The sequence below is a fragment of the Pogoniulus pusillus genome, chromosome 8 (genome assembly GCF_015220805.1).
Source record: "Pogoniulus pusillus isolate bPogPus1 chromosome 8, bPogPus1.pri, whole genome shotgun sequence".
NCBI classification, from domain to species: Eukaryota; Metazoa; Chordata; class Aves; order Piciformes; family Lybiidae; genus Pogoniulus; species Pogoniulus pusillus.
This window is the reverse complement of record NC_087271.1, coordinates 1,244,972-1,260,634: the sequence shown is the minus strand read 5'-3', so window position 1 is coordinate 1,260,634 and position 15,663 is coordinate 1,244,972. Positions and strand designations below refer to the sequence as shown.

Here is a 15,663-nt window from a genome sequence, read left to right as displayed (position 1 = left end):
GCTGTCTGGCTGTGTCAGGCTCTGACAGGCTGGTAAGTCCTGAGTAAAAGTGCAGCTTTGGAGCCAAACATGAGAGCAGCTGCAGGGCCCCATCGCTGCCCTGACACAGGCTGTGGCTTTGCTTGACTTAGGTTAGTAAAGGAATTGGAAGGAGGGACTCTGACGCTGTGGGCCAAGCGTCTCTCCTTGCCTCGGATCAGTAGCTCTGCTCAGGGTCTCTGCCATGGAGGAAGGTGACATACTGACCTCATCATGCCTTCCACATGCACCTTCCAGCCCCCTCAGTGAAGTGGGAAGAGTGACTATTTAAGTAAGAAGGAGATCCAAAGTGCATCTGGACTTAATGCAGCCCAAACTAACCGAGAATGAAAACCTCCTTTCTGAGCACTACTGAGCTTCAGGATTTCAAAGTCAGAGAGGTGCTCTGTTTCTTCACTGCCTTCTCCATGAATGGTACAGCTTGGATGAGAGGGCAGCCATCCTTGCTTCCATTCATGTGCAGTGACTGCCCTGGGCACAAACAGCAGTCACTGATGTCATCTCTTCATCACATCTGCCTGCGTAACGGCCTCGGCTTTGACCTTCGTTTTCATTTCACCTTGCAGGTTCCTACCAGCCAAAAGAAGGAAGGTGTTTATGATGTGCCAAAAAGTCAACCTGTAAGTGTAAGTATCTTTTTCCCACTGACCTGCAGCACTGAAGGTGCATTTCCTGGCTCCTGTAACTTCAGTGTTTGGATGTGGGGTGGGGTATAGTCCTCGTGGGGTGCATTTGGTCGCCGATGTGTTACAGGTCGGTTGGGTTGGCTGAGAGTAACCAGGATTGTAACATCACTTCCACCCATCTCATTCACTGCCTAAATCTCCTTTCTGGCTTTCCTGACTCATTCTTACAAAAGTCACCATTTAGAGCTGTGTTATCCATGCTTAAAGGTCCACTGTGAGCGTGCTGCAGATCCATGAGTCGCTGCTGCCTGGCTCGGGAGGGTTCCTCAGTGACCCAACACTCTGAGTGTGCATGGGCTGATTTTTCTCCCCTGTGTGCTCTGTCAGAGACAGGCTTTATATGTAGTGCTCTTCACTGCTTGGTCTAGTGGCACAGGAGGGGTCTGGATAGAGTGGAGGCTGACAGAAGTAACATTAAGGGAAGGTATGGCAGAACAGTGTGACCTCTATGGCCTTAATGTCTGTGTGTATGTCAGGAGCTAGGGCTGGGCTGGCAGCTAGACAGATGCTCTTTATTAACCTCTCCCTTCTTACAGGGGGTGAAAAGAGGAATGGGGGGAAATGGCAGGCACTGGAAAACAAAACTGAAACATTTTGGTGGAGATAATACCAATAAAAGGAAATATATACAAATATATCCAAGGCCAGGATCAAACTCAACTTGGCATATGGCAGTTTTGTCACTGTCACCACTGATGCTGTGAGCATGCACCAGGGAAGTCCCTGAAAGGGCTCAGCACCAGCTTGGTGAGGCACTTAGTGCCATGGTCTGGTTGATTGGATAGGGCTGAGTGATGGGTAGGACTGGATGAGCTTGGAGGTCTCTTTCAACCTGCCTGATTCTATGATTCTATCCTTATAGCAGAGGTACTCCAGACCTTGGATCATCTTTGTGGCTCTCCTCTGGACTAGCTCCAATGGTTCTGTGTCCTTCTTATGCTGGGGACAGCAGAATTGGTTGCAGTACTCAAGGTGGGGTCTCAGCAGAGCAGAACACAGGGGCAGAATCATCTCTTCTGCCTCCATGGCCACACTCCTCTGAGTGCAGCCTGGGAAATAATTTGTCTGGAGAAAAAGAAAGGATAAGGTCAGGAATTTCACTCTGCTACAGGCGTGGGAACAATGCCTATATGGAAGAGAAGTAGAAAGTGCTTTCGTGTGAGGATGTGCCAACTTCCCATCTGGACTGATGCAAAGCTCCACAGGAGCCTGCAGGGTGAGTGCAGCCCAGACAGCAACCCTGTGCTGGGCTGCAGCAAGAGCAGTGTGGGCAGCAGGGCAAGGGAGGGCATTCTGCCCCTTGGCTCTGCTCTCCTCACACCCCACCTGCACTCCTGGGGGCAGTTCTGCAGCCCCCAGCAGAAGCAGGACATGGAAGTGTTGGAGGCAGTGCAGAGGAGGCCACCAAGATGCTGAGAGGGCTGCAGCAGCTCTGCTGTGAGCACAGGCTGAGAGAGTTGGGGCTGTGCAGGCTGGAGAAGAGAAGGCTTGGAGAAGACCTTGGAGTGGCCTTGCAGGATCTGAAGGGGGCTCCAGGAGGGCTGTGGAGGGACTATTGACAAGGTCTGGTAATGAGAGGATGAGGAGGAATGGGTTTGAAGTGGCAGAAGGGAGATGGAAAGTGGATGTTAGGAAAGGGTTCTTTGGAGTGAGGGTGGTGAGACACTGGCACAGGTTGAGGATGGTGAGACACTGGCACAGGTTTCCCAGGGAGGTTGTGGAGCACAGAAGCACCCAACGTGATCAAAGATCACGTTGGGTGCTTCTGTGCTCCACAACCTCCCTGTAGGTGTTCAGCACCAGGCTGGATGAGGCCTTAGTGACCTGTTCTAGTGGGAGGTGTCCCTGCCTATGGCAGAGGGTTGGAACTGGCTGATCCTTGAGGTCCCTTCCAACCTCACCCATTCTTTGGTAAGGTCAGGAATTTCACTCTGCTGCAAGCATGGCGAAATGCCTTTATTGAAGAGTAAGAGAGAATCCTTTCAGATGAGAATGTGGCAACTTGCACAGCTCAAGCTGAGCATGTGGAATAAAAAAGATTAAAGGCTGAGGAGGGCTTGGGTGGAGGCTTGAGTTGTGCCACTGCTGTGATTTGCACAAACAAACAAAACTTGCCATAAATATTTCATGATGAGCCCTTAGGAGGAGGGAGGCATCGTCGTGTTGCCAGGGAGAGCATAGTAAAGTCAGTCATGCTGCATAGCTAATGAAGGTGTTGGTGGGCACAGAGTAGCTGTAGAGTTTTCACTCTCTCCTCATATATAGTTCAGTATTACAATATTTTTCCCCTCTCTCTTCTGTCACTTTTATTATTCCTTTAGTGCTGTTACACATTTACTCTGCATCCAGGCTGTAATTTAGGTCGCTGCAGTGCGATGAGATGTGCAGACACTTGGAGGCATAGAGTCAGCCAGGTGGGAAGAGAGCTCCAAGCTCAGCCAGCCCAACCTAGCACCCAGCCCTGGCCAACCAACCAGACCCTGGCACTCAGTGCCCCAGCCAGGCTTGGCTTCAACACCTCCAGGCACAGCCACTCCACCACCTCCCTGGGCAGCCCATTCCAATGCCAATCACTCTCTCTGGCAGGAACTTCCTCCTCACATCCAACCTAGACCTCCCCTGGCACAGCTTGAGACTGTGTCCCCTTGTTCTATTGCTGCTTGCCTGGGAGAAGAGCCCAACCCTACCTGGCTACAGCCTCCCTTCAGGTAGTTGTAGACAGCAGTGAGCTCTGCCCTGAGCCTCCTCTGCTGCAGGCTGCACACCCCCAGCTCCTTCGGCCTCTCCTCATAGGGTTTCTGTTCCAGGCCTTTCACCAGCTTTGTTGCCCTTCTCCAAACACCTTCCAGCACCTCAACATCTCTCTTGAATTGAGGGGCCCAGAACTGGACACAGCACTCAAGGGGTGGCCTGAGCAGTGCTGAGTACAGAGGCAGAAGAACCTCCCTTGTCCTGCTGCCCACACTGCTCCTGATGCAGCCCAGGATGCTATTGGCTCTCTTGCCCACCTGGGCACTGCTGCCTCATCTTCAGCCTACTGTCTATCAGTACTCCCAGGTCCCTTTCCTCGTGGCTGCTCTCAGCCACTCTGGCCCCAGCCTCTAGTGCTGCTTGGGGTTGTTGTGGCCACAGTGCAGAACCCTGCACTTGGCCTTGTTCAGTCTCATCCCATTGGCCTCTGCCCACCCATGCAGCCTGGCCAGGTCCCTCTGCAGGGCTCTGCTGTCCTCCAACAGCTCCACACCTGCTCCTAGCTTGGTGCCATCTGCAAACTCACTGATGCTGGACTCAATCCTGTGCTCCAGATCATCATTGTAGATATTGATCAGGACTGTGCCCAGCACTGATCCTTGCGGCACACCACCAGTGCCAGCTGCCAGCTGGATGTGGCACCATTCACCACCACTCTTTGAGCCCAGCTCTCCAGCCAGTTCTTGACCCATGCCAGAGTGAATCTGCCTCCCACTAGAACAGGTTACTCAAGGCCTTATCCAACCTGGCCTTGAACATCTCCAGGGAGGTCGTGGAGCACAGAAGCACCCAATGTGATCTAAGATCACGTTGGGTGCTTCTGTGCTCCACAACCTCCCTGGGCAACCTGTGCCAGTGTCTCACCACCCTCACTCTAAACAACCCTTTCCTAACATGTAATACATTTAATCTGTCATCTCCAGCAAGCTGCTTGCAGGCTTCCTTTTCTTGATTAAGAATCAGCCTTAGTCAAGGTTGGAAGGGACCAGAAGGATCATCTAGTTCCACCCCACCTTGCCATGGGCAGGGGCACCCTACCCTAGGTCAGGATGGCCAAGAATTTGAATGTCTCTCTTTTTTTTTGCTGTTTCATGGTTCAATTTCATGCAGTGAGAGCTTTTCCTCCAAACAGGTGATGAGCTTTGCTTTATGAAGGGCAAGAGAAGGAAGGGAAGAGGAGGGAAATAAGTGGCTAAGGTTTTCTTTCACCTTTTTTATGTTAGGAACTATTCATAAAATGAAATCAAAGGAGAAAAAAAAAAGGCAGCAGCAGCTCTTAAAATTAGCAATTTAATATTCCACTGCCCACCTGATTTATTGCTCAGCCTTCCACATGTGAGGCTCTCTGTCATGGAGACACTTGGCTGTAATTCTTTCTTTTTCCCCCCTTCAATTTATAGCTGTCATGATTAGATAAACCTCTAAAATTCCATCTGAGGGCAAATAATCCTGCTCATCTCCCTGGTTTAAACATGTAAGGACACATCCTTGATTAGAAGATCTTCCTTCCAGTAATTCCATAATGGATGAGTGAAAGGAGAACGTTTCTGTAGCTCCTGACAGGTTTCAGGCCCCGTGAATGCTCTCTCTGGCTGGCTGCTGGCAGTGAGGGCAACACTGACTGAAGATGCAGGAAGTTTGCTGGAGTTCAGGCTGGATTGCACACACTCCCTGCACACACAGCAGTTTTCCATCTTGGGCTTGTTTTCCTCTGATGTGTTCCCAGGCAACTTACCTCCAGCCACTGCACTTCAAGTGAGGGATATTGAAATAGTCATCTGGGTGCCCTTCAACCTTGGCTCTCCTGGATCATAGAATCAGACAGGGTAGAAGAGACTTCCGAGTTCATCCAGCCCAACCTAGCACCCAGTCCTGGCCAATCACAGAATCAACCAGGCTGGAAGTGAGCTCCAAGCTCAGCCAGCCCAACCTAGTACCCAGCCCTGGCCAAGCAACCAGACCATGGCACTAAGTGCCCCAAACAGGCTTGGCTGCAACACCTCCAGGCACAGTCACTCCACCACCTCCCTGGGCAGCCCATTCCAATGCCAGTCACTCTCTCTGACAACAACTTCCTCCTGAGATCCAGCCTAGACCTGCCCTGGCACAGCTTGAGACTGTGTCTCCTGAAGGGAGGTTGTAGCCAGGTGGGGCTGGTCTCTTGTCTCAGGCAACCAGCAACAGAACCAGTATGTCCATCGAGGTAGCTGAGGTACTTACACTGTACTGTGCCGTTGTGTGAGGTCAGAAGATGTCCAAGTACCTCCTAGTGTGACTCCTGATGTTCTTTGATACCAAGTAGTGTAAGTAAGGTGCAGGGGAACTGGAAGGGAATGAGTCAGATCTGAGAATCTGGAGGTACCCACGGCACTGGTGGCTGGTTGGCAGATCTCTTCTTTGCCCCTGGGATGAAAGGATTGCTAACTCAGTGGAAGGCCTGGACCTGCACATCTCTTGCATAGAATCAGCCAGCTTGGAAGAGACCTCCCAGGATCATCCAGTCCAGCCTGTTACCCAGCTCACTGCTGCCTCAGCTTCAGCTCCTCTCTCCCACCACCCCCAGCTCCCTCTCTGCCTGGCTTCTCTTAGCCACTCTGGCCCCAGCCTCTAGTGCTGCTTGGGGTTGTTGTGGCCAAAGTGCAGAACCCTGCCCTTGGCCTTGTTCAGTCTCATCCCCTTGGCCTCTGCCCACCCATGCAGCCTGGCCAGGTCCCTCTGCAGGGCTCTGCTACCCTCCAGCAGCTCCACAGCTGCTCCTAGCTTAGTGTCATCTGCAAACTTACTGATGCTGGACTTAATCCTTTGGTCCAGATCATCAATAGAGATATTGACCAGGCCTGTGCCCAGCACTGATCCGTGGGGCACACCCCTGGTGCCAGCTGCTTTTTGATTTAATGCCTGTATGAAGGCACTATGTATGTATGAGACCTTTAGTGCCATGCTCTAGCTGATTGCACAGGGCTGGGTGCTAGGCTGGCCTGGCTGAGCTTGGAGCTCTCTTCCAACCTGCTTGACTCTGTGGTTCTGTTATCTCTGCTGGCCTGCAGTGGAAGCATTTAGCACCGTGCCAAAGGTGACAGCTGAGCCCCGAAGGTGAGATGTTGTCACGTTCTTGTCCTGCCTCGCAAGACACATGCTGCAGCAGGAGGCCCTTGTTGTAGCAGCCTCTGCACACATCAGCAGTTTGTGTGTCTGCTGTGTCAGTACCAGCCCCCTGCAACCTCCAGCACCTGCCCTCTGCTGTCCTCTGGGCACCACAGCTGACGTTGCTAGGCGATCTCTGGCAGTGCTGCTCACATCTCACTGTCATGTCTGAAGGTGCTTGTGGCTCTGGGGTGGGCTTTTTTCCTTTCCTCAGGGGCTAGAGGGGAGCTGCTGAGGCTGCAGAAGGGTCCCACGTTCAGCTGACTCAGGAGAGGCAGATCTCTTGGTGCTGTGGGGCAGGTTTGGTACGTTGGGCAGGTAGCTGACACATCTCTTTTAGTTGGACCTCATCTTGGGTGTGCTTGTTACCAGTCAGGATCTGTCATTAGCTCTGGTTTAATTGCTTCTGTGCTGTGAAAAGTCACTGAAGGTTGTCAGGGTTGGGGTTGTTGTTTTCCTTGCATTTTAGCAAGACCCATGGGCCTCATCTTCTGCTGGTTTGTGCTTTCTGCTGCTGTGCATACCTGTGCAAAGTGCAAGTCAAAACCCTGAGCAGGAGCCCCACTCAGCACTGGTGTAAACAGCTGTGCAGCAGGTTGTGTGGAGTGGATCATGGAATCAGTCAGGGTTGGAAGGGCCCACAAGGAGCAGCCACTTCCAACCCCCTTGCCATGCCCAGGGACACCCTACCCTAGAGCAGGCTGCACACAGCCTCAGCCAGCCTGGCCTCAAACACCTCCAGCCATGGGGCCTCAACCACCTCCCTGGGCAACCCATTCCAGCCTCTCACCACTCTCCTGCTCAACAACTTCCTCCTCGCCTCCAGCCTCACTCTCCCCACTTTCACCTTTGCTCCATTCCCCCCACTCCTGCCACTCCCTCACAGCCTCAAAAGTCCCTCCCCAGCTTTTTTGGAGCCCCCTTCAGATCCTGGCAGGCCACAAGAAGGTCCCCTGGGAGCCTCCTCTGCTCCAGCCTGCACAGCCCCAACTCTTTCAGTCTGTGCTCCCAGCAGGGGGGTTGGACTGAATCACAGAATCACAGAATCAGTCAGGGTTGGATCATGGAATCAGTCAGGGTTGGAAGGGACCACAAGGAGCAGCCAGTTCAAAGCCCCTGCCATGCCCAGGGACACCCTACCCTAGAGCAGGCTGCACACAGCCTCAGCCAGCCTGGCCTCAAACACCTCCAGCCATGGGGCCTCAACCACCTCCCTGGTCAACCCATTCCAGCCTCTCACCACTCTGCTGCTCAACAACTTCCTCCTCACCTCCAGCCTCACTCTCCCCACCTCAGCTTTGCTCCATTCCTCCCAATCCTGTCACTCCCTGACAGCCTCAGAAGTCCCTCCCCTGCATTTTTTGTAGCCCCCTTCAGATCCTGAAGGGCACAAGAAGGTCCCCTGGGAACTGGCTGATCTCCGAGGTCCCTTCCAAGCTAAACCATTCCATGATTCCGTAAGTTGGCTGACCTGGGGCATTGTGTCCCTTGGAAGCATCATGGCTCTGGCTCAGAGCTGGAGTCCCCCTAAGAGTTTGTTAAGAGAGGAAGCTTTTTAAACACTGCTGCCTGCAAGAGCAGCTCACTAAAGTACACAGGGAACTGAGAATTAAACTCCCGCCAAAGGAAGAGAACAGTCGAGTGAGCGAGCATCTGTTTTGATCCTGTGAAGAGATCCTTAACTTAAGGGAAGCTTTTGAGCAGCAGTGAAGCAGTTCTCACTCTGACACTTCCTCACTCAGCTGCTGTGTCAGTTACCCTTCCCCATGGCTCCTCTTCAGCTGCACAGGGCTGACGAGCAGCACTTTTAACCAGCTCAGGCTGGAAGGGACCCGCAGAGGTCATCTTGTCTAACCCCCCTGCAGGCAGCAGGGACACCTCCAACTAGATCAGGCTGCCCAGGGACATATCCAGGCTGGTCTGGGATGTCTGCAGGGGCAGGGCATCCACCACCATCCCTGGACAGCCTGTTCCAGCATTCCACTGCTCTCACCGTGCAGAGCTTCTTCCTGGTGTCCTAACCTGAATCTGCCCTGCTCCAGTTTCAAGCCGTTGTCCCTCATCCTGTCACTACAAGCCTCCCTAAACAGCCCCTCCCCGGCTTTCCTCTAGGTCTCCTCCAGACACCGAAATGCTGTTCCAAGGTCTCCCAGAGCCTTCTCCCCTCCGGGCTGACCAAGCCCCAGTTCTTCCACCCTGCCTTCACAGCAGAGGTGCTGCAGCCCCCCTGATCGCTTTGTGGCGCTCCTGCTCCACCAGGTCCATGCCCTTCTTGTACTGAGGACTCCAGAGGAGCAACCTGTTCTAGTGGGAGGTGTCCGTGCCTATGGCAGGGGGTTGGAACTGGCTGAGCTCCCTTCCAACCTAACCCATTCTGTGATTCTATAGGCTGTATTACCTGGGGCATTGTGTTCCCTGGAAGGTGTCCCTGCCTATGGCAAGAGGTTGGAACTGGATGAATTTTGTCCCTTCCAACCTAAACCAGTCTCTAAACTGAATTACTCGGGGCATTGTGTCCCCTGGAAGGTGTCTCTGCCTATGGCAGGGGTTTGGAACTAGCTGAGCTTTGAGCTCCCTTCCAACCTAGCCCATTCTGTGTAATCTGGGTTGATGGAGGCTCTGTGGCTGCTGCCACCTCTGTAACTGGGAACGGTTGCAGCATCTGAAGATCTCGAGGATGTGAGGGGAGGCTGAAGATTGCCATTTGTCGTTCCCACAGATATCCTCCAGTGCATTTACTTTAATTAGGGAGCGATTGAGCAGTTCTTTGGTGAGCTCTCCTGCTACTTCATTAATCCAGCAGCAGTTCCACGGCAAAGCAGCGCTTCTGTGGGATGTGTGCGGTGCCTCTCACCCTCCTAGACGTGGTTTGAGTGATGAGCAGTTTAGTCACCGCTCTGACATGCTCCTTTGTTATACTTGTAATTGTTTTCCTTTCTTGTTTTCTGAAGAGCGATTTGTAGCTAATTAGCAAGCTGTTTGCAGCTCCCGACGCTCCTGGTAGCATCGACACTTGTTAGGGAAGGTTGTGCAAATAGCGGCAGCTCTGCTTAATTAAAATGATGATTTGAGCCATCAGGAAAACAGTACTTGACATAGCCAAAATATTTACGGTTCCCACTGAAATCAGAACAAAAATCTCCAGTGTGACTCCTCCTTTGCCTTGTCGTTAGACTTCCAGTGTGAAAGGCATGTGAAAGGAAGGGGATTGAGCAGTGCCAAGCACAGCTCCAGGCTGGGTGGGGAATGGCTGAGAGCAGCCCTGAGGAACAGGCCCTGGGGGTCTGGGCTGAGGAAAAGCTCAACAGGAGGCTGCAGGGGGAGTGCAGCCCAGACAGCAACCCTGTGCTGGGCTGCAGCAAGAGCAGTGTGGGCAGCAGGGCAAGGGAGGGGATTCAGCCCTTGCTTCTGCTCTCCTCACCCCACCTGCACTCCTGGGGGCAGCTCTGGAGCCCCCAGCACAAGCAGCACATGGAAGTGTTGGAGGCAGTGCAGAGGAGGCCACCAAGATGCTGAGAGGGCTGCAGCAGCTCTGCTGTGAGCACAGGCTGAGAGAGTTGGGGCTGTGCAGGCTGGAGAAGAGAAGGCTTGGAGGAGACCTTGGAGTGGCCTTGCAGGGTCTGAAGGGGGCTACAGGAGGGCTGGGGAGGGAATATAGACAAGGTCTGGTAATGAGAGGATGAGGAGGAATGGGTTTGAAGTGGCAGAGGGGAGATGGAAAGTGGATGTTAGGAAAGGGTTCTTTGGAGTGAGGGTGGTGAGACACTGGCACAGGTTGCCCAGGGAGGTTGTGGAGCACAGAAGCACCCAATGTGATCTTCGATACTGGGCAGGCTTCCCCAGGCTGTCAGTCAGTGGTCCCTTGCTGTTGTTAAACCCAGGCTGGCTGATGGAAGCTGCATAATCCTGGCTTCTGTGTGCAGCAGTGGAAGCAGTGAGGTGCTTCACACTGTGAGGTGCTTCACACTGAGGTGCTTCACACTGAGGTGCTTCACACTGCTCTCTTAGACTGCAGTTTGCAAACGTGACCTCCTGCGATGCTGTTTTCCAGAGTGCTTGGCAAGGAGAGGGAGTGCTGTGGTGGAGGTGGGTTGCTTTGGGTTTAGGTTCATGTGAGCTGCAGTTTACTTAGCTCTTGCTACTGCTTCTCCACTCTGGGCTTTTCTCCAGCTGCTGGATGCTGTCTTGGGGTGAAAAAGAGTTTCCTTCCTGGCTGGGTTGGCTTTGAAAAGCTTGCTGCTGCTTTAAGGAGCCAGCTTGACGTGTTTCATGTTGGGAAGATTTACAGTGGTGTCTCCCATGGCTGTATGGGAAGATGGAGCTCTCATTAGGGGTTTGGTGTCAGCGCTGCAAGGATTGATGCTGCTCCCTCCGCCCTGTTCTGCGCAGCCGCTCGCAGGCCCCGGTGTGCTCCTGGCTGCTGCAGCTGCAGGGAGCTTCAGCATGGGCAAGGAGGTGCATCTTTTGAGCAGTTAAAGCAAGCTCCAGCATCACTCTGTGGAGAAACCATAGAGAATAGAATGGGTTAGACTGGAAGGGACCTCAAAGTTCAGCCAGTTCTGACCCCCCTGCCATAGGCAGGGACACCTCCCACTAGAACAGGTCGCTCAAGGACTTGTCCAACCTGCTCCTGAACACCTCTAGGGAGGTTGTGGAGCACAGAATCACTGAATGTGATCAAAGATGCACCCCAGGATCCCATTGGCCTTCGTGGCCCCCAGGGCACATTGCTGTGCCATGGATGTTCTGTCCCAGCACTGCCAGGTCCCTCTGCACAGGGCTGCTCTCCAGCAGTCACCTCCCAGCCTGGACTGCTGCAGCATTTAAACTTTGGGTTAAGGTGGGCATGGGCTGAGTGGGTGGCATTTAAACTTTGGTGTAAGGTGGGCATGGGCTGAGTGGGTGGCATTTAAACTTTGTTGTAAGGTGGGCATGGGCTAAGTGGGTGGCATTTAAACTTTGGTGTAAGGTGGGCATGGGCTGAGTGAGTGGCATCTAAACTTTGGTGTAAGGTGGGCATGGGCTGAGTGGGTGGCATTTAGACTTTGGGTTAAGGTGGCATGGGCTGAGTGAGTGGCATTTAAACTTTGGTGTAAGGTGGCATGGGCTGAGTGGGTGGCATTTAAACTTACCATTTTCTTGCTCAGTGGTAGTGGTTGGGAGGGACCTCCAGAGATCACCCAGTCCAAGCCCTCTGCCACAGCAGGGTTGGTCCCAGAGGTTTAGCACAAATAAAACCTGCTTGCCCCACATCCCAGCAGCACTCAAAGCTTGCTGCTTTGGGCTGTGTGGTTCTCCTCTCTGTGCTAACTTCAAGAATCCTAGAATCAAGCAGGTTGGAAGAGACCTCCAAGCTCATCCAGTCCAAGCTCTCAGCCAGCCCTGTCCAATCAACCAGACCATGGCACTTAGGAAAAGGGTTTTCATTTCAGTGCTGCAGTCAATAATTATGGAGGTTATCATTTTCTTGCCCAGTGGTAGAGGTTGGAAGGGACCTAAAGAGATCATCCAGTCCAAGCCCTCTGCCAAAGTAGGGGTTTAGCAGAAATAAAAGGTGCCTGCCCCACATCCCAGCAGCACTCCCAACTCTCTGCTTTGGGCTGTGTGTTTTTCCCCTCTGTGCTAAGTGCAAGATGAGAAAAGGGTTTTCATTTCAGTGCTGAAGTCAATAATTATGGAGGTTATCATTTTCTTGCTCAGAAATTCATGCCATTTCCATGAATCATTCATTTCATCTCATAAATCATCCTTTACAGCTGCAGAATGGAAACTTATTGCTGGACATTGATGAAAATCTTGTCTCAGTCACTCAGGTAAGGTCGTGACACTACAAATGTTTTAAGGAAATATAGATGAAATCAACTCTAGGAATTGTGCAATTTGAAACTGTTCCCTTTGGGATTAACTAAGCTAATGGCAGGCATCAATAATTAAGGATAAGCATAATGGGTGAAATCACACAACTAAAAGATGACTGTTTGGTGCCCAGAACCTCCTGTGCTGCAAATGGAGGAAGCTACATCTATGTCAGAGAAGATTCCTTCATTTATTTAAGCTCAGAATTGGCTTGCAGAGAAAAGCCAGATCCAGAATCCTGATCTGAACCACTTGAGGTTTGAAAAGAACACTTCCAAGTGTTGCTCTTTACAGCATGTGGGGGGAAAATATCCCTCTGAAGTGATTCTGTTTGGAATGATCTTGCATCTTAGTGGAGGATTCACAGCAGAGGCTTGAGGGCAAGTAAGAATCTTAGAAGGATCTTGCTGCTGTGGTAGGTTGTGAAGGTTGGCCAAGCAGCATGGTTCATGGCCAGAGTGCTGTGTCTGCCTGTGCAGAATCACAGAGTCAAGCAGGTTGGAAGAGACCTCCAAGCTCATCCAGTTCAGACTCCATCTGAACTGATTTACAGATGCAGATGAGTGGGAGAGAGAAAGTTTACTGCAGGGGCTGTGGTTGTGCAGTTGCTCCAGGTGCTCCTTACTGTGGAAGTCCTTTCACTCTTCTGGTCCAGCTGAAGGAGAGCAGTGAGGGTGACCTTTCTTGAAACCAAACTGAAGGAGACCCTGAGAAAGCCTTTCTAGCAGGAGTTAAATGTAGAGCTGCAAGCTCACAATAACCCAGTTGTGTGGCCTCCTTCAAGTCCCGTGGGCAAGGGACAGTCAGGCAGCACTTCAAAAGCCTTTCCCTTCTCTGTCCTCCTGTCACTTCCACAGTCTGCTGTTGTGTTTTAAGACCTTCAAATGAGGGTTTAGAAAAGGAACCAAAGGACTGAGGAGAGGGACTTGGGGGTGCTGCTGGACCAGAAGCTCAGCAGGAGCCAGCAGTGTGCACTTGCAGCCCAGAAAGCCAAGCAGAGCCTGGGCTGCAGCAGCAGAAGTGTGGCCAGCAGGGCCAGGGAGGGGATTCTCCCCCTCTGCTGTGCTGTGCTCTGCTGAGAGCCCACCTGGAGTCCTGCATCCAGTGCTGGAGCCCCTGGGACAAGAGGGCTGTGGAGATGCTGGAGAGTGTCCAGAGCAGGGCCAGGAGGATGCTGAGAGGCTGCAGCAGCTCTGCTGTGAGCACAGACTGAAAGAGTTGGGGCTGTTGAGTCTGGAGCAGAGGAGGCTCCCAGGTGACCTTCTTGTGGCCTTCCAGGATCTGAAGGGGGCTACAAAAAATCTGGGGAGGGACTTTTGAGGCTGTGAGGGAGTGGCAGGCCTGGGGGGAATGGAGCAAAGCTGAGGTGGGGAGAGTGAGGCTGGAGGTGAGGAGGAAGTTGTTGGTGATGAAAGTGGTGAGAGGCTGGAATGGGTTGCCCAGGGAGGTGGTTGAGGCCCCATGGCTGGAGGTGTTTAAGGCCAGGCTGGCTGAGGCTGTGTGCAGCCTGCTCTAGGGTAGGGTGTCCCTGGGCATGGCAGGGGGGTTGGAAGTGGCTGCTCCTTGTGGTGCCTTCCAGCCCTGCCTGATTCTGTGACTCTGTGACTGGCCAGAAGCCATGCTCAGTGCTGCTAAGGGCAGGCCAGGCATGCATCCACTCCTCTGCTGGGTGTTTCTTTCATGCTTTATTCCTTTTTTCAGTCTTATGGTGACAAAATCTCTATGGAATCATTTGATAGGGTCATGTGCTGGCTCTTTGGGTCCATCAGCAATATCAGCCCCCCAGATCTTAGAGCTCCAGCTGCTTCTCTAAGGGCCTTGCATTTGAAGCCTACCTGGCTTTTGGGAAATTGCTAACTCTTAGTAGTTACCAAGTTGAGTCTGTTTCTCCTCCAAAGATAAATGGCAGTGAGTTGGTTTGGGTTTGTTTCCTCTTTAGTTAGTAGTTACCAAGTTGAGTCTGTTTCTCCTCCAAAGATAAATGGCAGTGAGTTGGTTTGGGTTTGTTTCCTCTTTAGTTAGTAGTTACCAAGTTGAGTCTGTTTCTCCTCCAAAGGTAAATGGCAATGAGTTGGTTTGGGTTTGTTTCCTCTTTAGTTAGTAGTTACCAAGTTGAGTCTGTTTCTTCTCTAAAGGTAAATGGCAGTGAGTTGGTTTGGGTTTGTTTCCTCTTTAGTTAGTAGCTGAGTCTGTTTCTCCTCCAAAGATAAATGGCAATGAGTTGTTTTTGTTTTGTTTCCTCTTCACAGGCTGTTACCCAACTAGAGCTTTTTGGGGACATGTCCACTCCTCCCGATGTAACCTCTCCCCCAGTGAGTACCCAGCACCCTGCCCTGTGTGTTCTGCTGCACATCCTCTCCTCAGCTCAGCAGCCAGGCCGTGGGGGATGCATTCCAAAGCCGTTCTTGTGTGGCAAGAAACTGAGAAGCAAAGCAAACAGAATGTGGAGTCAGAGCAGCAACAACAGCCAGCCCCACCTTGAGCTGTTGTGTTTCTGACACGGGGCTGGGTGTCAGCTAAGCCACAGGCTGAGCTGCACATCTCCTTCCCTGCCTGCTTCACTGCACTGTCTCTCCACTGCACTGCAGGAGGATGCAGTTACAGCCTAATCTATCAGCTCGCTGGTCCCTCCAGCACACAGCCCAGGACTGCTGTTAAAGGAAGACAAACAGAGCAGAAAGAGGGCTGGGTGTGTTCTGAGGGCAGAGCAAGTGCTCTCAGCAAGCTTTTCTCTAGCACTAAATGAGAACACTGGCGTTTTGCTGGGGGGGGTTGAGCCTCCTTGTGCTGCAGGAGGGTGTGAGTGTACTGAGGAAGCAGAGGTGCTGTGGAGTCAGGAGCCTCAGATCTCCAAGCTATCCTGGAGCATGGCTGGGACTAGGTGTTCACACTCCTCCTGTCTCCTCATCCTTACCTTGCTCGGTTGGATTTGGTTCCTCCCTTCATGTAGGCCTGTGCTGCTGGTCCTGGTGGTTAATTGGAAGTTACTCACTTTCCCATGAAGCCTGCAGCCTTTACTGTTTGATTGATGCCTTGATGACTGCTTCTATTGGTTGTCACCTAACCTCTGGAATCACAGCTCTGAGGTCAATGAAGTAGATGGGGTGAATTGCAGTCAGACTTTCTGTTCACTTCTTTTCCTCTGGTGTAAAACCTCTCATTTTCTTTCTTGGCTTTATTTGTTCCC

At 52.2% G+C, this 15,663-nt stretch overlaps 1 protein-coding gene across 19 annotated transcripts in view; it reads left to right on the top strand.

Annotated features, from left to right (window-relative positions):
- Positions 1-15,663, top strand: part of DAB1 (DAB adaptor protein 1) — a 534,753-nt gene that overhangs the window by 498,205 nt on the left and 20,885 nt on the right. For 15 of the 19 annotated variants that reach the window (XM_064146935.1, XM_064146933.1, XM_064146948.1 and 12 more), the window contains 3 exons: positions 606-665; positions 12,377-12,433; positions 14,726-14,788. In XM_064146935.1, coding sequence (XP_064003005.1) covers positions 606-665; positions 12,377-12,433; positions 14,726-14,788 — 180 coding nt within the window. The remainder of the gene's footprint in view (positions 1-605; positions 666-12,376; positions 12,434-14,725; positions 14,789-15,663) is intronic. The other 4 variants (XM_064146950.1, XM_064146949.1, XM_064146945.1 and 1 more) reach the window with 1 other exon arrangement.